This window comes from Panthera pardus, unplaced genomic scaffold, assembly GCF_024362965.1.
Source record: "Panthera pardus isolate Hobbes unplaced genomic scaffold, ASM2436296v1 HiC_scaffold_6, whole genome shotgun sequence".
Taxonomy (NCBI): Eukaryota; Metazoa; Chordata; class Mammalia; order Carnivora; family Felidae; genus Panthera; species Panthera pardus.
The window spans coordinates 2,952,564-2,979,077 of record NW_026526991.1 but is presented as its reverse complement, the minus strand read 5'-3'; the positions used below and the strand labels follow the sequence as shown (position 1 = coordinate 2,979,077).

The window sequence follows — 26,514 nt, the reverse complement described above, 5'->3', positions numbered from 1 at the left end:
TCTGAGAAGCAGGCCCGTCCCACTCTGCGCGACTTTTCACCCCTGGCACTGGGCGCAGACCTGTGTGACATCTGCAGGCACTGCCTCTCAGGAACCCAGAACACCCCAGCACCCTCCGCTCCCCACCCCTGGGGCCTACCTCGCACACGGTGCAGTGCCAGCGCGTCTCCACGTGGTGCTTGCACTCGTTGCACGTGTAGACAAAGCGGTCCTGGCTCTGGGTGTGCAGCTCCACCAGCATACACATGGTGGACCACTGGGCTCTGCGCAGTGAAGAGAACTCCAGGTGCTTGTCCCTTGCGAGGGTAAGGAAGGCATCCCGCCCATCCATCAGATCGCAGGGGATGAGGGGGTCAGGGTCAACAATGGGAGGCAGGGAGTTGGCGGCAGGGCCGGCGATGAGACGGATCACAAAGAAGACCTGTGAAGCAGACAACCTCAGTCTGACTCTGGAACAAGAGCGCTGCGTGGCACCAGGCCAATGGCAGCAAACAGGTGAGTCGAGCTGAATGCCCGTGAGGCCGGGGCCGCTGGAAGAGCTTACAATCACACAAGGTCCCAGGACATAGCCCTTGCTTTCTCCTGCTCACAAGCCTCTCGTCTCTTCTCTGAGAACGACTACAATGGGCCTGAAATCGACAGCTTGTTATCTTCTCGTTAATGATCCCTTCAAAACAAGAAGGGTCTGGGGCAAGCACAGTGCACGGACAGTGCACATTTTGCCCCAAAGTGGTCTACTCTACGGGGCGCCTGGGTGGCGCAGTCGGTTAAGCGTCCGACTTCAGCCAGGTCACGATCTCGCGGTCCGTGAGTTCGAGCCCCGCGTCAGGCTCTGGGCTGATGGCTCGGAGCCTGGAGCCTGTTTCCGATTCTGTGTCTCCCTCTCTCTCTGCCCCTCCCCTGTTCATGCTCTCTCTCTCTGTCCCAAAAATAAATAAAAAACGTTGAAAAAAAAAAATTAAAAAAAAAAACAAAAAACAAAAAAAAAACAAAGTGGTCTACTCTAAGACTGAATCCATGGTTGGACCTGAATCAAGAGGGAACAAGTCAGACAGATCCAAATTGAGGGACATCCTACGAAACACTTTTTGGCCTTGACTTACAACAAACGGCCATGTTATGAAACAAAAGAAAGCCAGGAACCGAGACGTGGCAGCTCAACCTGACACACAATCCTTAACTGGAGCGGAAGGGCCAGACATTAGATGGTGGCACTGGGGGAAGTCTTCTGAGTGTGAAGCCACAGTGTGGTTAAGCAAAGGAGGTCTTCTTCCTTAGCTTGAATGGGATAAAGAAAAGATGTAGCAAAACACGAACAACTGGTGAATCTCAGCAAGGGCTATAGCAGGGAGTCCACTATGCAACTCTCCGCAAGTTCGAAATGTTAAAAAGTTGGTGGGGATGGGAAAGAAAAAACAAAACAAAACAAAACCTTCTTAGCTCTTGCTGCAGAAACAGCAAAATTTTTGTTCATTAAATTCTGAAAGGACACAATCACCATGAACTACTATAACCATTAGTGTAAAGGCTGCAACAGGAAGCTGATATTGTAGGTCTATTTTACATTAACTAGTCTCTAAATGTGAAACCTCATTACACTGAAAAATGTACCTTTAAGAGATCAGGACCTTGTGAGCAACTGTGGTACTGGACACTATATTCTACCAGTTTCCCAGAGACCAGCGAACTGGCAGTAACACTTGTAATATACTTGGGCAGCAGTGTTTGCATAAAACAAGAGCCTTAAGACACATTTCCAGAAAAAGAACATACAGCAAGAGAGCACACTTAGTAGAGACACATCTCAAACAGATGCCAAAAGTTAAAAGCATCAAAGAACCTTGACGTGTGCTAGACCTTGTAATATTGTGGCTCAAAGAAAAGCATTCAAAGCGAGGAAGAGCATTTTGAAAATGTGACGCACAGGAAAGCATTGAATCTAACAAGTGGGGAATGCCTGTAATAAATCACTCAAAACAGAGGCAAATAAAACCATCTGGTGACTCCCTTGGAAATCTTTACTATGGCCAACCTTCCAGTAACGATCATGATTACTTCCATTGTATGTTACCCTCCAGCTAAGACAACAAACCCAAGTTGACGACCTCAGACTCTAATTCCCACTATTTACATCTTCAGAGTAAATAAAATCATAGACTACATCCACAACTTAAGTCAAACGTATTACAATGTACTCTAAGGGTATTTCCCAACTATCCTGTTATGCTAGAATCTTGTGACACAAAATCTTGCTTGAAATAGTAACTATTAATGGTTGAGAATATCAAATGAGGCACCCACTAGAACTCAGACGTCCTGATGGTTACAAACAGAGTTGGACAGGGGGGTGCCTGGGTGGCTCAGTTGGTTAAGGGTCCGACTTCAGCTCAGGTCATGATCTCATAGTTCCTGAGTTTGAGTCCTATGTCGGGCTCTCTGCTGTCATCACAGAGCCCACTTCAGATCCTCTGTCTCCACCCTCTCTTTGCCCCTCTCCCACTCATGCTCTCTCTCAAAAACAAACAAACGAACAAAAAAACCCCAGACAGGCTATGCTTATGCTTTTAATGTATGAGGCACGATCCAAAGCCATCAAGATTTCTAACACAGCTGCAAATCAAAGCATCCGTATCACTTCCTGTTCTTACCTCCTATTCTAGCTAGCCTCTTTTCTTCCTTCTTACTCCTCGGATGATTTCTTTCTTCTGAATTTCAAATGGTCTGTTGTGCTCGTGTTTAATGCCAACCATGGTAGGCAGTGTTTCAGAACCCCTGCCCTGCTTTTCCTCCCAAAATGGCCACACCTTACCTCTTTGTGTTTTTCCATTGTGGCATACAGCTTCTGCGAGAGGTCGTTGGACACATTGGGCATGCCTGGCTTCTTCTTGTTGCCCCTACTGAGGCTGCTCTTGTTTTTGCTGGTTTTCTTATTATTTTTCTTTTTAGCATTTTTGCTGTCTCCCTTTGTCACCTGCAGGTTAACAGAGGGGACAAGAAAATGTTAACATTTTTGTTAAGAAGTGATTTGAATGATAGTAATGGTAGAAGGATCCTCCTTTTGACACTAGAGATTCTAATCTTATGCCTTCTGCCAACTTTTACACGTACCCTATTTTTTAAGCTGTTACTTACAGTGAACTAAAGGTTACTAAAGTTTTTGTACTAATTTTCTCCCAGTGAAGAATCCCTACACTAAGATCCCTCAATAAGGCAATGGCAGTCTTAGCTTTTTGATAAGAGCCTCACAGTTTGGAGACCCCTGAGATCTATCCATCCTATTCCAGAATTGAGGACAGGGAACAAGGAGTAGCAGTGTGGGATACTGAAGAATACACTGGAAGCAGGGAGCCAAACACCTTGGTTTCATTTCCTTCCACTCACATTCTAGAATTTTATGAGTCTACTGTAAAAAATATAACAACAGCTTGAAAAGACAACTCAAACTACAAGGCTATGAAGAGTTCAACAGGCTACTTAAAGGGTGACTTTAGTAGTTTGGACTCAACGAAGACCATTCTAGCTACGCTATGGAGAAATAACTGACCAGGAAAATCTCAGATGGTCCTCTGACAAAAGCCAGGTTGTGTATGGACGACTGGCAAACTCTGGCCCAGGCCTGTTTTCATATGGCTAAGAATGGTATGTACATGTATAAAGTAGTGTTAAAAAAAAAAAAAAGCCCCAAATATTCATGATCAGGATCTTTACAGGAAGTACTTTGCCACCTCCTGCTCTATATAGGTGATTCTTCTATCAGTTTTTCAGGGTTTCCTTCCTTCTGTTTTCCATTACCAGAAATCCAAGGTTCCATTTTAAAAGGGGGGGGGGGGGGAGGAGGGCAACATCTGATGTTAAAAAGGTTTAAAACCATGGAAAAAGAACATTAGTAACTTATCTAAGCCAATTATTTCTTGACCAATTTAAGGAGCTCTTTCACACCTGAGAGCTTTAGACCTAGTCAAAACTTGAAGCCCGCACCTGATTACCCATGAGAATCAAGGCAGAAGCTGGAAAGAAAATGCAAAGCCCTTACATCTGTGCTTTCGTTGCTGGTGTTTTCTTCTCTCTTTCTCTCTTCCTCCTCCTGTTCCAGTTCTTTAATGCTCTCTTCCAGAACATTGGGCCAGAAATCACCCTCAAAGTAAGGCAACTCCTTTGCACTTGTTAATCGATCTTCAGTAGCTTGTTTAAAAATATCCTGTGAAAATACCCAGGTACAAATAGTTTTTTTTTACAAAAAGCATTTACCATACAAAAACAGTCATAGCTAATGGATACAAGAAACGTGAAAGTTTAAAATGTCATCTGAAAGAAAGGTGGCAGAGATTTTATACCTAAGCCCCATGGCCCGAGGAGACATTCAGTCATAAACAATGAAAAATCATGGTCTGCAGTCAGTATTTCTGGTTTTGTCTTTCCTCTTTGCCTGTGAGGACAGGGAGATTACCTGCCTTTATACAAAGTAGGAAATTATCCTGCTAGGACCAATGGCAGAGGCAGAGGCATCATCAATCACACTGTGGCCTTTACTACTCCTGATAACACAAGACACTGTAATGTGAGGAATGCCTGCCTTATACCCATCCCCCACCTCCTGAGAAATGTGTTCAAAACAACCTAAACTACAAATACTGGAAACTGCATGGCTACAGACCCGCTCTCTATGCTGCTCGGGAAACAACCAGTTGGTGCTCTTCTCCCCAGGAGTTAACAACAGATAAGAAACTTATCTGTTCAAGTTCTTATCGTGAGATGCTCTCTAATCGTGAATGGCTAAAATACATTTTTCGTCACATCTTTAAAAGAGATTTGTTGATCTAAGTCTCTTTTAAAACGGTTTTTCTTGCTTTGAAAAAGGGAGAACAAACAGAAGATTTTTGTTAAGATAGTCAAATGACAGAATACAGAGCAGCAGGATTAGTAAATTTCCAGTTCTGTCATCGCCCCTCACTCCTCCTGACCTTGTAGTCATGGACGATTCGCTCAGACACGGCCTTGTCAAGCATCTTTTTATACCACTCCTGCAGTCGCTTGGGCTTCGGTATCTTCTGGTCAGGAGGATGGCAATGGAAGATATAGTCATCTCCCTCGCTTGGGGGACATGCCCAAATATGCCCTGTTGTATATCTATCAACACAAATAGACGGAATATTCAAGAGAAAAATTTATCATCCATTCCAGAAAGAATGCTACAAGATGGAGTCAGTACAGAAACCAATGATTTTTTTTTTGTTTTTTTACAAGATAATACAAAAGTGTACAATTTAGCATCAGATCAAAATTCTTAGGCCAGAACCAGGCATAACCCTGGATCTAAAAATCCCAAAAAAAGACCCCAAAAAAGCTGCACTTGAAGACCCAAAAACTACAATGCAAAGGAATATGGGTCCATTCCAACAAGAGAGCTAAACGAGATGCAAAATGTTAAGAGTAATAACTTGCAAGGTGAAGTGGTGAATATTCTTAAGCACACACGTATACTTGAAGGTAAGGAACCAGTCTGATATATGTATCTCCTGACCTTAGTCTGTTTTTGGTTCTGAAACCCAGGTTTCAGAGATCAACTGCCGTTTTAAGATTCTGGCCTTAAGTAACAATCAACCTTCAAATCAAACTGTACCCAACAGCTTAAATGAACTAAATAAAACCAATCTGGGACAAGTACAACTAGGGTCAAAATATCCCTTACTGTCAGACTGGCAGCACTGAGAAAAGGGGCCAAAAAGTCACATATCTGTACGTTTTAACTTAGGTCTTACCACAACAACACAGTGATTAGTTTAAAACCTAGTTAGTTTAAGCTAATTGCTTTTAAAAAATAGCATTTATCAGGGTGCCTGGGTGGTTGAGTTGGTTAAGTGTCTGACTTTGGCTGAGATCAGGATCTTGCGGATTTTGAGTTCTACCCCGCATCAGGCTTTGTGCTGTAAGTGCAAGCCTGCATCGGATCCTCTGTCTCCCTCTCTTTTTGCCCCTTCGCTGTTCGCGCACTCTCAAAAATAAATGATCAAAAAAAAAAAAGTAAAAATAGTATTGATCAATATTCTTACCCTAATTTCTTGACGTATTCTAAATATCCAATTAGAATTTCATGATACACTGCGGTCCTCAAGCATTTAGGACGGAAGAAATGAACACTGTCGAGGTATGATATGTAAACTCTCCTATACGAAGTGGGGAGAAAGAAACCAAGTCAAGAAACCAACGCCTTATGTGACTTGTGACATTATATTTTCTCTCTTCTGGTTTTTTTTTTTTTTTTTTTTTTTACCTCATTTGTAATGCACATCACGTAGTCACAGATAAATGACTAGACTGTGAACACTTCAGGGGAGTTTCATGAGCCTATGGCTCTATTCTAATCTCAGTACCCAGTAGAGCCTGAAGCAGAGTATATGAATCAGTATTTATGGATCCAAATGTATTCTGGCAATGTTCTTATTCTGGCCTTTATACTATTTTGGAAACAAATTCAAAACCATATCCTAACTTTTTTTGTGTGACATTCTTTCACATACCTCTCAGGCAAGGTACTTGTTAACACAATCTAGATTTAAGCCCACTGCTTCCCACTTCTGATTTGAGGCTATTGTTCATATCCCCTTCCTGATATACTAAGGCCACAGAAGAGTGTTACTGAGCAGTGAGAATCCACATTTCCATTTCCAAACCAAGTACATCAGTTTCTTGCCCATGATGCTTTTTGCCTATTAAACTTCAAACTCCCATTTAAATTGGAAGGCAGATGTTTAATTCCTACCTCTGGTTGGGCGGAGGGCAGTCAGAGCCATACTCTTGAACGTGCATGCCAAAGAAACATAAGTCAACACCGTCTATCTCTTCAAAGGCAAAGAGGGCTTTGGTTCGGTATGGAAAGGATTCTGCCATCTCTCCACTATCTACAAACCTACACAATTCAGATTAGAGGGAAAAACCACAACACCTCATCAGAATCATCAGCAGTGACTGTATAAGCATTTGCAGAACCACAGGAGAAGAAAAGGGAAAATTACTAGATACCTTGCTTTCATGCCTGGTTTGACTTCCACGGTTTTGTCAGAAGCATGAACTACCCGAACAGTGACCTCTCCTGACTCAGGGTGATTTTGTCGCCTAAGAAAGTCATTCACACGATTCTCCAGAAAGGTGCCAAGCCTGGTAGATGGCAACCCTAGGAATGTAGAAGTGAAAAGTTCAGTTGTAACCACAGTGCAAATTTATTTCTATCAAGTCTTAGACTTCAATATCAAATATCATTTCTGTTGGTATAAATAGGATAAACTTTTATTAAAAGCTAGCAATGTGGGGGTTCCCGGGTGGCCTGGTCGGTTAAGTGTCGGACTTTGGCTCAGGTCATGATCTCATGGTTCATGACTTCGAGCCCTGTGTCAGGCTCAGTGCTGACAGCTCAGAGCCTGGAGCCTGCTTCAGATTCTGTGTCTCCCCTGCTCTCTCAAAAAAAAAAAAAAACATTAAAAAAATTAAAACAAAAAACAAAAAACAATGTGGTCAATACTTGAAAACAATTTTTAAAAAAATATGGACTATTCCACAAATTTGTGTACCAACCTTGCACAGGAGCAATGCAAATCTTTATATCATTCCAATTTTAGTATAGATTTTAGTATAGGCGAGGCAGGCATGGTAGCCAATACTTAAAAAAAAATTTTTTTTTTTAAATGTTTATTTTTGAGAGACAGAGCGAGTGAGTGAGAGCGTGTGCATGAGTGGGGGAAGAGTAGAGAGAGAGGGAGACACAGAATCCGAAACAGGCTCCAGGTTCTGAGCTGTCAGCACAGAGCCCGACACGGGGCTGGAACTCACAAACTGCGAGATCATGACCTGAGCCGAAGCCGGACGCTCAACGGACTGAGCCACCCAGGCGCCCTGGTAGCCAATACTTTTTAAATGTTCTCCCCTAACCTTTTAGTTGAAAAAATGTCCAATCTCAGATGTTAAAACAAAGAACAGCCATATGCACTTTCCCTTGACTAGTAGTAATATTTAAAAATAACAATGGCTGGGTATTAGGAAAAACCGTGCAGGAGTAAAAGCAACCTGTCGGTCAGCAAAAAATTGCAAAGGCATCTACAAAATTAAATCAAATACTATCGCGAGATAATACCAACTGTATGATACAATCTTTGACTACCACTCCCCCAAAATCCCCAATCAAGATTATAAAAGAAGCCCCAACTAATGGTATGGATAAAACTGAGGTAATGACTCATGGGATGGCAACTCTGGACAAATATTTCCACATGTGGCCCCTGTTAAGAAATGCCCCAAATATGAAGAAATGTAGGAAAAAGAAAAACATGTATCCAGCGCACCTGGGTAGCTCAGTCAGTTGAACATCCGAATCTTGATTTTGGCTCAGGTCACGATCTCACGTTTTGTGGGATTGAGCCCTGCGTCAGATTCTCTCTCCCCCTTTCTGTCTGCCCCCCTACCCCCAGAGGTCTCCCTCCCTCCAAGAAACATTAACAAACAAACAAGAAAACCACATATCTTCCACATGTACAATTTTTTCCCTTAAGTCTAATGAATTTCTCTAATGTTTAAACATTTATTTTTTTTTAATTTATTTTTTTTTAAATTTTTTTTTAACGTTTATTTATTTTTGAGACAGGGAGAGACAGAGCATGAACGGGGGAGGGTCAGAGAGAGGGAGACACAGAATCCGAAACAGGCTCCAGGCTCCGAGCTGTCAGCACAGAGCCCGACGCGGGGCTCGAACTCACGGACCGCGAGATCATGACCTGAGCCGAAGTCGGCCGCTTAACCCACTGAGCCACCCAGGCGCCCCTATTTAAACATTTAAATAATGTTTATTGGGCTCTGTGCTGACAGCTCGGAGCCTGGAGCCTGTTTCGGATTCTGTGTCTCCCTCTCTCTGACCCTCCCCCGTTCATGCTCTGTCTCTCCCTGTCTCAAAAATAAATAAAACGTTAAAAAAATTTTTTTAAGTAATGTTTATTATTATCATGTGCACTATCAGCACAGAGTCTGATGCAGGGCTTGAATTCACAAACCATGAGATCATGACCTGATCCGAAGTCAGAAGCTTAACCGACTGAGCCATCCAGGAGCCCCAGGTCTAATGAATTTTACACCACAAAGTACATTTACTATTTACCTTTAGGTAGATTATAGAAAAAATTTTGGGTTTTGGTTCTGACTTTGCTCAATTAAATATTTTAAATAAGGTTGAAGGAAGAAAATTCATTTTGGATGGTTTATTCTTTCTTTCCTTCCTTCCTATGTATCTATGTTCTATCTATCTAAGTTCTTTCTTTCTACCTACCTACCTACCTACCTACCTACAAGTTATCTCTATACCCAACAAGGGGCTTGAACTCATGACCAGAGATCAAGAGTCACATGCTCTTCCAACTGAACCAGCCAGGTGCCCCTTGGATGGTTATTTTTAACTATGCTTCAGTGAAGTATTGCCAAGATTTACTTGTAAGAATGAAACTTACTTTTAGCAGAAAATTTATTCTCTTTCCTGGTTCGTGCAGATTTCTTTAAACAGCCATCGCAGACAAATCTAAAACGTAAACCAGAACTTTGCTTACACAGCTTAGAGAAACACTTAAAGTAACATATGCCACAAAATTTACCATATATATGTACCAAGTTAAATCCCAAAGACAACCTGAGAAAAATATTTCTAAATATTTAACGAGTTAATATACAAAGAGCATTATGAAGAAATCACTAAAAGAAAAAAAAAAGTATAAAAAACCATAATTGAAAAACATGCAAAAAACCATGAGGAAATGTTAAGCATATAAACATATAAGCATTTAAACTGGTTGACATGTGACAAGATGATGGATTACAGATGAAAACAAGAATTTGTTTGGCCAATCACATTGGCAAAAATCCAAATGCCTACTGGCAGGAATGTAAATAAGTACACTTTGAGAGGAGTACCAGTAGATTTATTTATATGTATCTATATATCTCTATCTATTTATCTATGCAGGGCTTGAACTCATAACCCTGAGATCAAGAGTCAGACATTTAACAGACTGAGCCACCCAGGAGCCCCAGTACCAACAGATTTAGAAGGTACACTCTTTGTCCGAATTATTTAAGGACGTGTGCATAAGCAGAATTTCTTACAAAAACTTGAGAACATACAAGCGCTCATTAACCAGGTGACTGACCTTAAATTGCAAGAATCACTGCAAGTCTCTCAACTATTCCTACCTAGTCTGTAATTAAGGAGAACAGGCAAAAGGCATATCTAAAGACAAGCCATATACACATCAAATGACTGTGATTTTCCCTGTGTGTTATTTTTGAGAAATGTGTAGATTAGCTGCCTCTTTTCTGTGACCTCCAAACCAGCATCAACAAAGCGTAGAGCAGTGCAGACATCCCATCTTTAAGTTTTTATTATTCATTTAAGTAATCTCTATCCCCAATATAGGGCTCGAACTTGTGACCCTGAGATCGTCACATGCTCTTCTGACCGAGCCAGCCAGGCACCCCTAGATCCCATCTGAATGAGTCACTTCATGCATAGACACTCCCACCCTTGGAACAGAGCTGGGATCAACTCCCATTCCTGGAGAGTAAAAGGAGACCCAGAGTAGCAGACAAGTGTCAGAATGGACAAAAATCCACTCATTGCTGACAAAGTCTTTGATAATATGAAGCTTGAGTAAATACATGGAGAATATTCAGAAACGGAACATGGGGCTCAAGAATAGCTTGTTTATTAAAGTCCATACCTAGTCATTTTTATGAAACTCTGTCTTCACTGGACAATAGCCATGAAACTTACTGTCCAACCCCCAAAACATCAAATCCTAACCAGCATCACCATTTAGCGTATCATTTACAGCATGACATTTTCTCAGAGGTAACAACAGAGCTGCCCCATCGACACCCTCCAGATCTTCTAATTTTTCTACTGTTGCCAGTATAAGTAGCGTTCAAAACCTGGCAACTTTAATTGCTTCTAACACACCCCTTTGCTAGTTTTCAGGTGCTAGAGATTTCTTATCTCTACTGATTTTTCAAAAACATTTATTTTTGATATAGATTCTTTACAAGAGAACTTTAAAAACCAACAGAGTAAAATATCTGTATTTGGATTAAAGCAATGCATGCAAATTAAAAGACCTATATTTTTGGATTCTAGCTTACTAAATGTTTTAAAAGTGAATTTTAATTATCTCTTCCCATTCCCACTGCAAAACCAAAAACTTGCTAAAATGCACAATGAAAAGTAACTCTAGAAAAAATACTGCCATCTCACCCAGATGGCCAAATGATTTCATGATGAAGCACACAGATCTGATGCATCTTTCTTCCACACTCTGTACATTCAACAAACCTGAAAATGAAAAGCCAAGTCAAGATGAAATCCAAACTTTAACCAAATCAAAATTTCCCAACATTTCCCTTGATTTCTGAACAATTCAAAAGATAGCCAAACATCACATTCAAAGAAATGAATTAATAGCTATTTTTTTAAAAAGGTTTTCAGTTTTTAAAAGCTCTTTAATATTAACAGGCAGAACAAAATTCAAAAGCAATTAAGTTAAGCTACCAAATGGGAACATTTTTTTTAATTGTTTAGATTTTATTTTTAAGTAATCTCTACACCTAACATGGGGCTCAAACTCACAACCCTGGGATCAAGAGTTGCACGCTCTACCGACTGAGCCAGCCCGGTGCCCCTGAATGTGACCATTTTAAATGGACTGTGGGCAGACAGTAATAAGTGAAAGTTCACTGCTGCTTTTTTAAACTTCCAAAGAAGTCCGACACCATCCTACCCATTTTAGGCGTGCCCAGAGTACTGGCACAGTTCAGTGCTCTGAATGGCCTGGCTACAAAGTAGGGGAGCATGAAGACGTTTGAAAATGCACCAGGAAACAGGGATAGAACACAGGACACCGAGCAGAGGTGTGTTGTGGCTTCACATGGGCCCATAAAGCACCAAACTATCAGTTGGATTTAGTGAAATCTCAATGAATATGGACTATAAAGCAAAGTTCCACCTTTCTACCATCTATGCTGCACGTATGTTATGTACAGGTATCCTCAGGATATAGAACCATCTCACTGCCTCTGCAAACCAAGAGAACGAAGGAAGAAGGAACACCAAAGTGTACTGATTATTCAAGGGAAATTACTTACAGTTCAGGATCCAGTGTGTCATTTTTTCTCTTGGAAAATTGTTCTTTATTTATTGTACTAAGGAGAAAAGAGGGACACAATGAGCAAAAGTGATATGGAGAGAGGAGCAGTCTGACCACTATTCTAACCAAAGGAACAAATCTTGTAAACGAATTATACTTCTAAGAAAATACTGAGGATATCATTAAACAGGTACGTTCTTGGCTCCCACAAAACGTACAATAACATAAAGGAATGCCTTTGTTTTTAGAAAGGAATTTATAGTAAATCTATTTCCCCTTATAGGAAATGGAGAACCCAGGAACTCAACAACTGGAAACATGAGTCTGTTCTTTTCTTTCTGGAGAATTTTAATATATATTAAATATTATAACTTATTTATATATATGTAATTTTATATTTATGTGTATGCATAGATGTACTCATTTATTTTGAGAACAAGCGAGGAGGGGAGGGGCAGAAAGAGAGGGGGAGAGGGGGAGAGAGAGAGAGAGATGGAGGGAGGGAGGGAGGGAGGGGGAGGGGGAGGGGGAGAGGGAGAGGGAGAGGGAGAGGGAGAGGGAGAGGGAGAGGGAGAGGGAGAGGGAGAGGGAGAGGGGGACGGAGAGGGGGACGGAGAGGGGGACGGAGAGGGGGACGGAGAGGGATAGGGAGAGGGGGACAGAGAGAGAGAGAGAAAATCCCAAGCAGGCTCCGCACCATCAGCGCAGCCTAACACGGGGCTTGAACTCATGAACTGGGATATCATGACCTGAGCCGAAATCAAGAGTTGGATGCTTAACTGACTGAGCCACCCAGGCACCCCTCTTCTTTTCCTTTTTAAATCTTGTCTACTACTCTTAACGTTAGGTGTTTATACCTTTTTTTTTTTCTTTTTTAAAGATTGTATTTTTAAGTAATCTCTACAGCCAATGTGGGCTTGAATTCACAACACTGAGATCAAGAGTCACATAACTCCACTGACTGAGCCAGCCAGGTGCCCCTAGTATTTGTATCATTTAATAGTTGAATGTTCCTAGACTGAGCTATGAAAGATGGTGTATATGGGAGAAGCTAAACCACTAAAATTAATACTCTAGTCAAACAACTTTTTATATAAATAAAAAAAGCCTCAATATTAAGAATACCTATTTCAGGTTATTTACAGTTACCCAGAAAGGGTAATTTTAAAGGGTAAAAATTCTTCATTTTATAGTATTTAAGACTTTCACATGGCCTCCTATCCTGAAATCTAGCATACCACACAACTCCTAGCCTCACAAATACAGACGCTAACAGTCTTATTCCTTCTCCACCTAGAATAAACTTCAGGAGGCCCAACTGTGACTACTGCGACTCCCCTTCACAAAAATGAGGACATCTCCACCTTCAAACCGTTTCCTACTGGTTATGGTTCTAGACATTATTCTCTAAATGACCGAAGGCACTGCAACTCAAAGTGTGTTCTAAAGACCAGCAGCGCAGAAAGACCCAGAAGCTTGTCAACAATGCAGCCTCTCAGGCCCACTACAGACCTGCAGAATCGGATGGGGGTTTCTATAGTCTTCAGTGTAAGAGATGCACCGTCCTAAGGTTTAGGACATGTGGCAAGTCACTCAACTGTACCAACGGTAAGGCTGCCTTCCTTTCCACATCAGGGAAACCTAGTTAAGAGCTGTCAGCCTAATTCAATTCACCCAAGGGCAGAAAATTTCCTTAAGGCTAGACTCTACCACATCATATTTCAATAGTAACTGAAGGAAAAGTGCAACGTTAAGACTTAATTTGGAAAAGCGAACGAGTTTTTCCTCAGAAGCCCTATATTAACTAGTAATATAACAATTCCTTACTTTTTGGAATGTTCTGAACCGCTTCTGCTTATTATAGGTTAAACCAGGAAAGAAGGAACCCAAGAATATTAAAAGCACAGTAACTACATCTTAGCGATCAGAAGAACTATTAACTAATTTAGCCTACGTCTGAAATTTGTCCTGGCATTTAGCAAGAGCTTGTGAGACTGCAAACACCCAACCAGTCTCTCTCTTCTTCTAGGTCACTCTAATAAATGGCTACGTGATGAAGGCTGTAAGGTAGTTATTTGTTCAATTCCCCTCAAACTTAAAACCGTTAATAATAAAGTTCTCTTGCACTACAGCCTTCCAGTTTTTAGGCGAAAAGCTCATTGTTTCCTTATAAAGAGAGACGAGGGGCGCCTGGGTGGCGCAGTCGGTTAAGCGTCCGACTTCAGCCAGGTCACGATCTCGCGGTCCGTGAGTTCGAGCCCCGCATCAGGCTCTGGGTTGATGGCTCGGAGCCTGGAACCTGTTTCCGATTCTGTGTCTCCCTCTCTCTCTCTGCCCCTCCCCCGTTCATGCTCTGTCTCTCTCTGTCCCAAAAATAAATAAAAAAAAAAAGTTGAAAAAAAAAAAAATTAAAAAAAAAAAAAAAAAAAGATCCAAATGACCATCCAGTGTTGATATATTTCCTAGATTAGGGTTGACAGAACTTTCTGCTGTGACGGAAATGTTCTCTATCTGTGCTGACCAACATGGCAGCCACTAACCACAAATGTCTGTTTAGCACTTGCAACGTGAGTATAATGTTTTATTTCCTTTTCATTAATTTGTATTTAAATAGCAAACTGGCTAACGGCTACTACACGGGCCGTGTAACTCAAGACCACTTAAAAAAGCTTTAGCATCAGCACTTGACAACACACCAAGACAGCACTTTCCAAAATAATGCAGTTACTTACGTTTGAGGCTGGGAAGGGTCATCCCCCAAAGAAACGCTCTCCCCTTGGATTTCATTGAAACACTTCTCACAGAAATGATACCTGTCGGCAAGAAGGCCATACTGGGGTGAACTGTTCCGTTCACACAACACAGCCCAAGCCAAGCAACGAAGCCACCAATCACAGCAGGCCAAGGAGGGGGACGGGAGCAGAGAGCAGGTCATCAACGGCGACAAGGACATTCAATGATGCAGATTTATGGGCCCCACAGTTTGGGTTTTTTTGTTTTTGTTTTTTTGTTTTTGTTTTTGGTTTTTTTTTTTGCAATCAAAGCCAAGTGCAGACAACGACAAGCATGAGGGAGAAAAAAAAAACACAAAACAAACGAAGAAATGAGGGATTGCAGGACAACAAAAAACATAAAAGCAAGACAAGACAACACAAAGCAGAAAGCCAAGGCAAAGCACAGATTAGCATTAAATATCTCAAATGGGATCACAAGCAGCAAATGATTACAGCAAATAAAACAAAAAAGTATCACTTACACAGACCTACATTCTTTCATTTTAGTAATTAATGCTATTTGATGCAAATAATCAAAAAGGGGAAGGATAAACATACTGGAGAGAGAAGAATTGCTAATCTATTACTGAAACATAGCAATCACACACTTCTCCCCATTTCCAATAACAGCAAAATAAATAACAAAAAATTCACTACGAATACAAGATCAGGAAGCAATTACCTAAAACCAACCCTGGGTTGAAAAAAAACCCACAAAATTTCTTTTTGCTTCCCAAGGAAGGCATATAAGTTTAAAAAATTCTCTATTTTTCAATGAAAAATCTGCACAAGTGCTTAAATATGGATCGTAGCCATCAACTGACATAGTTTAAAAGGCAAGAAAGAAAGGCAGTGGTGTGTGCAGGCACATGATGACATGTTCTGGATACAAAGATTACGAACACTGTAGATTCATGTTAAAAACTCCAAACTGGTATAAATGTCAAGACTGCAGCATGAGAAGAACTTCATGCCGGTTGTTAACTTGTTTTTTTAAAATGCAAGTGCTTTTAACAACTTGAGGGTTTTTCCCAGGTATTAAGAATGAAAAACTATGGATTCTAATGATTACAACAAACCATTAGGAGAGTGCACCTTTTGGTCATCAAAACAAAAAGTTCAAGCGACTTTTTCAAAGCTGGAAATGCATCTGTAGCACACAAGTTCAGCAAAAACCACCACCATGAGCTTGGTTTTATTAAAAGATATTAACTGCCCAGCTTTGTTATTACCGTTTCAGAGCCCCCAGTAAACATTCTGTGCATGTTATATTGTAGGCTAATTAATGAATCTAGGAGACAGATCTTAGTTAAAATAGATTACTGAATGCCATCTCTGGGATTACAGCCATTGTTTGGGCAGGAGAAGATAAAGCAGGGGCACCTAATTTATTACAACTCTACCATCCACTGTCATATGCAAGTCTTTTTAAGTAAGTCTGGTGCAGACCTATTTTTGGAGGTACTCCTTTTTATATGGTTAACCCGGGCAAAGCAGAAACTCTGAATCCTGTTTTCAAATGCTCTGAGAAGAACAATTTATGGAGAGGCTGCACACAAAAATGAAACATATCCCAAATGATACAGCTGGCTAACAAACTTTTGGTTAAAAGTTTGTGGATAGTTTTTGGGAAAGGCGATAGCAGCAGTTTCATGGACAAGAAAACACTAATTCGTTCACAAATTTTCTCAGTTTGCCTCAGGCTGTGGTAAGCTGTGAACAGAAATGGGAAAGAGAAGCGGGGGCCAGGATGTAATCCCATCTATGGCACCAACTCTGTGAGCTGCTTAACCTCCCAAGGCTTAGAGTTCCTGCCTTATAAAAAATAAGGGGCCAGATAACTGACAGAAGGCTACTTCCTGCTAGAAAACTACACTAATTCTGCAAAAAAGGCAGAATGCTAGGATCAGAACTTGTGCTGTACAGCTGTTTTCAAGCAAGGTACACATGACCACGAATGTATGTGTGCTGGTCCATCCGCATGCAGTCCCTGGACACACGGATACACGGACCATGGTCCACACATAGTTGAGCTTACCTGTTCTGGTAACTGTAGTAAGTGGCATCACGAGGGATTGTGCATAACTGTTTGCCATAGCAACAGAGTGTCTGTGGAGAGAACTCCAACTGCAACAGAAACCATTTGTTAAATAGTACACACACCTGCAAGACAAGCTAGAATATTTACACTGGCAAATCAGAAACAAAAGTCAGTGAATTCTTAGTTCTCATTTATGTAACGAGCTATTTCAGTTTCCAAGGCAATACACAGAACCACAACCATTCTAGTTGACTATACTATAGCAGTCCCACTGATCCACAGGCAGAGACCATTAGTAGATGCCTAAGATTGTGGACCGCACCAAACCCTATGCATACTGTGGTTTTCCCTATACGTACGTAACTATGACAGAGTTAACTTACAAACTTGGCACAGTAAGAGATTAATAACTAGTAATAAAATAGAACAATTACAATAGCATACTGTAATAAAAGTTACGTGATTGTGGCCTCTCTCAATATCTTACTGCACTGTACCCACCCTTCTTGTGATGACAGAAGATCTAATGCCTAGGTGATGAGATGAAGGGACATGAACGATGGAGGCACTGTGATGTAGCATAAACGATATTGACCTTTTGACAATACGTCAGAAGATGAATCTCTGCTTCTGGACCATGGTTGACTGAGATGGTGGGAAGTGAAACCACAGGTAAGGAGAGACTACGGTACAGTATTATGGCACCACTCTGAGGTAGGCTTAGCAGTCATATCCTTCAGCCACTTAGCAAAAAAACTCAATGGGACAAGAGGAGCTACATGTGAACTGGTGTGCAAGAAAACAACAGTACGTGCCAGGCACTGTGCACCCATAGATAAGTAAGATCCAAAGCCCTATTATGAGTTTACAATCTGATGATTCAGGATTCTATTAGTCAAGTTTTCAATAATTCTTACCATGCAAAAATTTCTTACCTTTCTGCCACAACAATATCCAAGGCTTTGCATTACTGGGTCAATTTCTTGTTCAAAGACCTCAGACAGCTTGGAGCAGTATTTGTACACCCGTGATGTTTTCCGATTATACAACCAGGCATTGTTGAACATAAGCCAAATGTCATCCACATACTGCCAGGGCTCCTGATACTGTCCAGTGTCTAACTTCCTCTTGATGGTGGAAAGATCCATGGGGCTTTTCACAATATCAAAGTAATCCTAGAAGGGTAAGTGACACCAAGCAACATTACCCCAAAGTCTCAGTATATTTAAGGTAGATGGTGTGTCTTCCTGTAATCATTGATTTTCCAGAAAAGTTAAGTCGCTGTCCTGACTATATGTCCAAGGAATTAAGTTGATACCTATCACTTCTTTAAATTATTAGGCTACAGAGATATGAAGCAACTCAGAGGGCAGAAATAACAAGAGTCACTACATAAACTTTTCAGACAGCAGGCTGATGATCTACTAAAACAACTCCAGATACTTTACCACAGTGTATGTGTGATCCATTGAAACACCAAGAGGTAAAACAGCCTTAACATTTTAGTATTAAAAGGGGCCGACTCTTGAGAAAACTAAGCCCAGTGAACTTCAGTGATCTAAGGCCTCAAAAATATAGGAAAAAAGAAGTTCCTAATGAATTTTGCCCCTGTAAGCACTCCACTGCCTTATCCAATACCACCGACAAGCCTCAAATGAAGTGTGCCAGCGGTCTGGTGTGCAAAGGCAATTTTAAAAACAGAGGAAGTTAATTTGGTCCAGCTTTTCTACCAGAGCTACTGCTACTCAGGTGATAAAAATAAATAAGCCTATGACCCAGTAATCACGACCCTAGGTATATACCCCAAAGAAACAAAAACATATACCACACAAAAATTTTATACATGAATGTTCATTCACAGCAGCACTATCCTCAATAGCCCAAAAGTGTAAACAACTAAAATGTCCATCAACTAATGAATGGGTAACAAAAATGTGGTATCGCCGTACAATGCTGAGCCATAAAAAGGAATCAAGTGCTGGTTCATGCTACATTATGAATGAACCCTGAAAGAAGTCAGTCACAAAGAAACACATACTATATAATTCCATTTAATGAAACATCCAGAATAAACAAATCCATAGAGACAGAAGTAGACTAGTGGTTGGATGGGGGAGGAAATGGGCATGAGGGCTCATGGACACAGGGATTCTTTTTTGGGGTGATGAAAATGATCCCAAGTTGACCGTGGTGATGGCTGCACAATTCTGTCAATACACAAAAATCAATGAATTGTACAGTTTGAGTGTCTTGAATAATATGTGAATTATACCTGAATAAAGCTGTTAACAAATTAAAAAAAAAAAAAAATCAAAAGTACCACCACAGGGGCACCTGGGTAGCTCAGTTGGTTAAGCGTCTGAGTCTTGATTTCGGTTCAGGTCACGATCTCAGTCAGGGGATCGAGCATGGCACAGCACTGGGGTCCATGCTGGGCATGGAGCCCGCTCAAGATTCTCTCCCCCACTTTCCCTCTGCTCCTCCCTCAACTCACCTGCATGAACACTAAAAAAAAAAAAAAAAAAAAAAAGAAAAAAGAAAAAAAAATACCACCACATACTTACAGGGATTCCTAGAAGTTGAGGGTCCACAGGTTGACGAAAGGGAAGGGATTCTGGATCCTGTCGGTAAAGTGCCTCCAATGTTGGCATCAGTGCCTGTCGTAACTCTTCTGGCTTAAAAACTTAAGAGCACAATTGAAATTAGTTATCAATTAAGTAAAAGAAAAAGAAAACGCTCAAGCTGAAGCTATTAAAACAAATCTCAAGAGCCACAAAACACAAAACTGCCTATACCGTCTCCACGGAAATACCACTTACAGCACACTTCCTATTTCTAATTTTTGGTCCACATCAGGTAGCGCCTTTGAATGGTGTCAGGTAGACACCATGTCTAGTCAGCTTTAAATACCCTAAACAGCTCAGCTACTTTTTAATCAGAAATTCAGTTAAAATAGTCTTGACCAAGTAGAAACAGCATCCTAAGCATTCCAGAAATTTATGAAGACACTGGTCAAAAAAAATTCCAAAATATATTAGTGATGGCAGGGGAGAGGGGAGTGTGCTGTCAAAGAAGGACAGAAAGAGGTCCTCACTCATGAGAAGAGTATATAACAAGTCAGAAGACCTGATACTGTCTCACCACTAAAGGAATCAGAACCCCTGGTGGGAAGAGTCCCTCATTAAACTGCTTGATGTTTTAGAGCTTAGGAGGAATACATATATTTATTACCTTAATGACAAATGGTAGGTTCAAGTCTAAACAAAGAGAGAACTAAATTATTATTGCCCAAACAACAGACTCAACTGATCAAATTTCTTTCCAGTGTACTTGGGTATGTTTCTAAAGTCAGGAAAGATTTGCTGGTGTGTCCCAAATGGAATTAATTTAAGCTATTATTTAAGAAGCTACTCTTAAGGGTCCAGGTTTGAGCTTTAAAACACTCTGAGCAGAGGCCTTGTTATTTCTTCTGTTTACAAAATAATTTTATCTTCAAGATAGCTTATTTGTTAGTACTTTAGATATTTTTCACTTCATAGTGGGGCAGCCATGAAAAAAATTAAACAGATGGGAGAGGATTCTTTGTTTCTCATATCTGGTTGTGCTCAAAAGAACAAAGTTGAACAAACTTGTGAAATTAGCCGTTTTAAAGACAGATTCCTAACAGTGAGATTGGGTTCCTTGCAGCCTACCTTAAAATACACCTTGATTATATAAACCTTATTTAAATCCAAGTAAATTTTTAACCCCAACATTTTAAGTTGCATTGTATTAATGGAACACCTTTATATACAGCATCTTTAGGAGCCAGCAGATTCCTCCCTTGAAAGAAGCCCTACCTGTGCCATAGAGGGTGTCACTAGAGCCCTAAGAAGTCCTAGTCCCAAAGTTGGTAAATCAATTTCTGTGGGAATTAAACAGAGTCTAACACTCTGTACTAAGCTGAGCTGCTTGCTCGGTTTGACTCATTAATATTTAGGAGCTGGCTGGGAGCAGAATGAAATTGGTCTGCCTGGGTTCACTTAACCAGCTGAGTGAGCTGGGGCAAGCTACTTAACCTTGCACAGCCTCAGGTTTTCAGTAACTGCCCAGAGTTGTTGTAAAGTTAGTAGATGGGAGAGTACAGGTGTGTGGCATGGTACCTGGCGCATACAGTAGGCTGACAATACGTAGTACTATTTATTATCGCTGCTACTATTTCTTGCGTTTTAGTCAAGGGTACGTAACAATTTCTTCCTCTGAAGAAAAGACAATTTTGAGAGGTTGTTAAACACCCAACCCTGGAGAAAGGAAGGGTGTGACTGACCCAGTGACCGCAGGAAGCAAATATACCTACCACAGGAAAGACAAAGTCTTCTCCAACACCAGTAATAACACAGAGACCAGGCCAAAAGGGCTCCAAGCTTAATGAAATCACATCAAAGTCAATTTCTGAGACCAAGAACCCGACCCCATCTATTCAAAGTTTGTGTTTTTTCCCCTGCCTCCAGGACCAAGAGAGCCTAAGAGACCTACTCTTCTTCTTTGACTGTCCCGGGGCTGGAGATGACTGGGTAGCCGAAGTACTCGGCTGGTCTTCCTCTTCTTTTGTTTCAGTTTTTAACTCCGTGCCTCTCTCCTCTGTTTCTGTAGGTTCCATTTTACAGTCTTCTGCTTTAGTCTGAAAGACAAGGTGAAATTTTTATTATTCCAGAGACTTGTCACCAGGAAGCAGTAAGATCACCATCTTATTTACTCTCTCCTGTGGACAAATGCCTTTCTCGTGTGGAAATCATGAAATGAGACCCAGTTACCAGAGTACTTTCCTGTAACAGGTTTCGTGGGGTCCCTAGACAGAGGTGCTACCCGAGTAACAGCGGCCACTGCCCTGCCCTCACCTCTGGGATGTCCTCCGGCTGCGCATCTGCCGGTTCTGGTTGGTCCACTTCCATCTTAGCCTCCATTCTCACTTCCTGTGAAGGCTGCTTCTCGGGAACGGTCTGAGAATTCACTTCTGTGCTGCTAGTAGATGGAGGGTTTGATACCTGCCCTTCAATGCTTACAGCTGGCTGGGAAAGCTGGACAGAAAAGAGGGGGGAAAAACACAAAAGTCTGCCACGTACACAACCAGAATTCAAGCTCCGTGTCAGGATGGTATGATTAACCACCTATTTTGAGGCTAGTATCATTCTGTTCGTTTATGGTGCTTTCGTGTACTCGGCCTATTTCACTCCCTTGAAGTAAACTGTGCTTAAGAACAAGAGACTGAGGACTCGCAAAGGCCGACTGGCTGCTGTACTAAGAGAGCCCGCACTGGCTGTCATTCTGTGGCAGTGCGGGAGGGATGGGGTCGTAGAGCTGACTGCCTCCGAAGAGCTCACGTTTACAAAGAAGTGGAAAGAAAAGAAGCATGACTGGCTATTTTGTTTTGTTTTCAACTTATCAGCGGGAAAAGCTGCAAATGTACAGAGGTAGAATAAAATGAACTCCCACACTCACCACGTTTTAACGGGATAACTGGTAATTTCTTTATCCTAAGTCTTCCAATAAGAAACCTCATACCGGGTAGTTAGTATTTTCAGGAACTACCTGAATCAAAAGCTCCCTTTGTGCACTCTGCCGTTCCTCACCTATCAGAGGCTGGGATGAACCAGTTGCTTACTTATGGTGTTTTACGAAGTAGCTGTGACTCATGGGACTTCTTGGTTTACTAACAGGACAGAAACTAAAATATTAAGTATCAGTTAACAAGTAGAAAGTTCTATGCCCTGACACAGAGAATTGGTAACGATGTAACTATAGATGTGAACTTGCATTTCTGCTACATACATAATGAGCCTCTCACAAGAAAGTTACAGACTGTTTCAGACCCATACTTTTCTCATTTTAGGTCATGATTTTCTAACCTTGGCTCGGACCACAGACATTCATAGATCCATGGTTTTGTTCGTTTGCTCTCAAATATTACAGGTCAGACTGTCTGAAAAAAGATTCTTTAAAATATGTAAAATTTACGTGGTGTACTAAAAATACTATGGATTCTTTCTGCTTGCCACCCCACTTACATGCCTGTAAGCCTTGGAGTATGAGACAAAATACACCACAGTCAACATCGGACCTAAACAAAACCTTTGAGCTCCCTCCATGCTAGGTACTACAATGGCAAGAACAGGAAGGAAAAGAAAGTCCCTAACTACAGAGAGATTCTGGTCTAACTGGGGAGACGGCACAATACAGAATACAAACCGCACATAAATAATCTAACACTAGGGTACAGCTAGAAGGATTCTGCCAAAACACGTGTCTCTGCTTACTGGAGTTGCAGGCTGCGGAGGCAGCAGCGGTGCCGTTGGGGTGGGAACAGATGCTGCTGTACTCTGCTGTGAGAGAGGCTGCTGCTGCGGCTGGTCGGCGGAAGGGGCAGCAGGAAGTGAAGGTTGAACTTGGGGAGGGAGTTGCGTTGGTGGCGGTGTAGGTGTCTGCCTTGGAGGTGGATGGAGAGCTTGGGTCTGTGGCCCAGGCGGCATGGCTGGAGGTGTAGGAACAGGGGCTGGAATTGCTGTTGCTGGTGGCTGCTGAGCCCCTATGCTTGGGGGAGTGTGGTGAGGCGTGGGGGTGCGACTAGGTACTGGAGAGGGTGAATTCTGATGCAGAGCTGATTGAGGGAGAGGGGGACAGTGAATGTGGCTCCCTTGAGACCCTGGAGGCATTATAGGAGAATTCACAGGGCAGGAAGAACTGGACATCTGTGCCTGTTAAATGAGAAACAGAACAAGATGACAACTCAGAACACAATGCAAGAAGTAATTACATAGGCAGCCTATATGCAATATGCTTCCACTTCAAAATATGTCAAAAATCTTGTTACTGGGGGCATGTCTTCAGATAATCCAACCAATGTAGTATTTAATTAAGTAGGCTTCAAAAAAACCCACTAGAATGGCCACAGCCACTGTAGGGGCACGGGACAGTTGAGTCCACAGTATTTTCTGCCTGGCTCTGCTCTCTTCAGTCACAGTTCTTTTGCATTAAAATTCTAAGATTTCATTTTAAAAAGTGTATGCTACTTTAACAAATGGTTACAACTATCAACTTAATCTATTTTGTTTGTAACAATTAGTAGCATTGCTATGTCATAGTAATCTCATGTTCAGAATTCATTTTAAAAAGTGTTCGCTACTTTAACAAATGGTTACAACTATCAGTTTAACCTATTTTGTTTGTAACAATTAGTAGCATTGCTATGTCATGGTAATCTCATGTTCAGAATTCATTTTAAAAAGTGTTCCCTACTTTAACAAATGGTTACAACTATCAATTTAATCTATTTTGTTTGTAACAATTAGTAGCATTGTTATGTCATGGTAAACTCATGTTCAGAATACCATATGTCCATAATTGTTCTTATTAAAAACTTTACAAAAAAAACCATCTATTTTGACCCATTATTTGTTGCCAGATCAAGAGAAGTTTCAAGGATCACAAAAACAAGTAAAAAAAACCCATCCGTGGGACATACTTGAGACACCGGTGCCTGACCGCCAGACGGAGCCAAAGGCATATTCGTTACATTCATTCCCTGTGTTGAGAACTGAGTCTGGGGAAGGAACTGGCTCTGGCTGGAAGGCTGCTGCATGCGAGGCCCATAGCCCATTGGCTGCAGAGGGGGGAAAGAATGAACACAGAGCACCAAATTGCTTCATTGTGGTTATTCTACTACAGCCAGAATCCCCAACTACTCTGGTTCTGCTGAGGGGAAGGTGGGGTAGGAAAGGAAGAAAGTGTGCAACATTGGACTCTCATGCAAAGATAGTGGAGAACACCCTCAAAGCTGACCAAGGCCTACTCTAAAGCAATTACAGGAGGTTACACACAAACCGATTCTCCCAATACACAAATGCACCTGACAAGGTACAGAAGTAACTGCTTTTGCATATTGTTTGTTAAGTGATCATGAACTACAACTTCACGAGGTCTTTGCTCATGTCATGATATTGTAACATCACAAATTATAAGACTCCATAATCGGTACAATTAAAATCTTACAAAAGCTGTGGCTGAACTTGGTAGCATTCATGGTCCACAAACACTTGAGGACTGTTACATCTCTTTCTTTTTATTTTTGGTGAAAACATGTTTATAGTAGCTTTATTCATAATGGTCAACAACTGGAAATATTCGAAATGTCCATCAATAGCAAAGAATAAACAAATTGTGGCACACTCACAAAATGGAATACTACTCAGCAATAAAAAATGGGATTACTGGGTGGCCTGGATGGCTCAGTTGGTTAAGCGTCCAACATCGGCTCAGGTCATGATCTCATGGCTTATGAGTGTGAGCCCCACATCAGGCTCTGTGTTGACCGCTCAGAACCTGGGGCCTGCTTTGGATTTTGTGTCTCCCTCTCTCTCTCTGCCCCTCTCCCACTCACGCACTTTCTCTCAAAAATAAATGTTAAAAAAAATTTTTTTAAATGAATTATTGATATAAACAACAGTGTAGGTGAACATCAAAACCATCATGTTGTGCCAAAAAGGTCAGACACAATACAGTACATCTGAATGATCCCATTTATATGAAGTTAAGAAACAAGTAAAGCTAATCCACGTTACAGAAATCATGGTATCCATTGTCTAAAGGGGATAGGAATTAAGTAGAAGGAGGCATGAGGGTACTCTCCAGTGGAAATGTGCTTTATCTTGAGGACTGTTACATTTCATGTCTAAAATCCACCCCCCCCCCACAAATACAGGCCTTTAATAGAGAAATTATGAAATACCAAAGGCCAAAAACTTCACCAAACATTTAAAAAAAAAAAAAAAGGTAACAATCCTCAAGTATTTGTGGACCATCAATGCTACCAAGTTCAGCCACAGCTTTTGTATACAGCATTGGCACAACAATAAGATATTTATCTTATAATGATGGCAGTATGGCACCAAGACATGCTAGACAACTCCAAAATGGCTCGAGGATTAGAGGCGCTAGCTAATTCTCAAAGGGCTAGGATTGGGGTTAACATGGAAAGGTGGACTGCATAAGGAGCAGTGAGATGCTCAGAGTCCCTCTTCTCCAGTGTCTAGAACCAAGCAATTGTTCCTCCATCGTTCTTGCAAAAGACAGTTTCCTACCTGGGTAGGCTGTATGTTTGATGAGCATTATAAAAGAGAGAGGACTATCAAAGTGTGCAGACTACTAAACAATGAGACTCCAGGGAAAGGTGACTGGATGCTCTTATGAGTTTTCTAGTACTAGGACTATGAATAGTACTTGGAAACAAAATTTTTTTAAGTGTTTATTTTACACAGATTATAATCAAGAGAGTTAACTATATTGGATCCTATAATACATACACTTTAGAAACTTGGTTTTTCATTTAAGGCTGTAAACAGCTTTTATGCCAACATGTAAGTTCTGAAATTATTGCTTGTAGAGCATTACAATTTATGAATGTACCATAATTTAACCATTGTGAATCCCCTACTGCACATTCAGGATGCCACTTTTTTTTTCCCCCCAAAACAGAGTATACAAGATCCTTAACATGAAT

The 26,514-nt window shown here is 41.2% G+C and overlaps 1 protein-coding gene, 1 long non-coding RNA gene and 1 pseudogene across 3 annotated transcripts in view; 1 reads left to right on the top strand and 2 right to left on the bottom strand.

The window, feature by feature from the left end:
* LOC128775059 (uncharacterized) overlaps positions 1 to 17,657 on the top strand; it is a 75,989-nt gene extending 58,332 nt beyond the window's left edge. For both annotated transcript variants that reach the window (XR_008419665.1, XR_008419664.1), the window contains 2 exons: positions 13,465 to 13,775; positions 17,504 to 17,657. This is a non-coding gene — a long non-coding RNA (uncharacterized LOC128775059). The remainder of the gene's footprint in view (positions 1 to 13,464; positions 13,776 to 17,503) is intronic.
* Positions 1 to 26,514, bottom strand: part of EP300 (E1A binding protein p300) — an 83,840-nt gene that overhangs the window by 3,463 nt on the left and 53,863 nt on the right. The window contains exons 13-30 of the mRNA XM_053895690.1: positions 24,481 to 24,618; positions 23,276 to 23,713; positions 21,860 to 22,039; positions 21,498 to 21,642; positions 19,547 to 19,665; positions 17,918 to 18,157; positions 16,980 to 17,068; positions 14,900 to 14,980; positions 12,166 to 12,222; positions 11,279 to 11,356; positions 9,486 to 9,553; positions 7,021 to 7,171; positions 6,761 to 6,907; positions 6,051 to 6,164; positions 4,962 to 5,127; positions 4,034 to 4,198; positions 2,810 to 2,971; positions 140 to 421 (exon numbers count right to left, since the gene is read on the bottom strand). Coding sequence (XP_053751665.1) covers positions 140 to 421; positions 2,810 to 2,971; positions 4,034 to 4,198; positions 4,962 to 5,127; positions 6,051 to 6,164; positions 6,761 to 6,907; positions 7,021 to 7,171; positions 9,486 to 9,553; positions 11,279 to 11,356; positions 12,166 to 12,222; positions 14,900 to 14,980; positions 16,980 to 17,068; positions 17,918 to 18,157; positions 19,547 to 19,665; positions 21,498 to 21,642; positions 21,860 to 22,039; positions 23,276 to 23,713; positions 24,481 to 24,618 — 2,820 coding nt within the window. The remainder of the gene's footprint in view (positions 1 to 139; positions 422 to 2,809; positions 2,972 to 4,033; positions 4,199 to 4,961; positions 5,128 to 6,050; positions 6,165 to 6,760; positions 6,908 to 7,020; positions 7,172 to 9,485; positions 9,554 to 11,278; positions 11,357 to 12,165; positions 12,223 to 14,899; positions 14,981 to 16,979; positions 17,069 to 17,917; positions 18,158 to 19,546; positions 19,666 to 21,497; positions 21,643 to 21,859; positions 22,040 to 23,275; positions 23,714 to 24,480; positions 24,619 to 26,514) is intronic.
* Positions 7,534 to 7,628, bottom strand: LOC128775172 (U6 spliceosomal RNA; annotated as a pseudogene).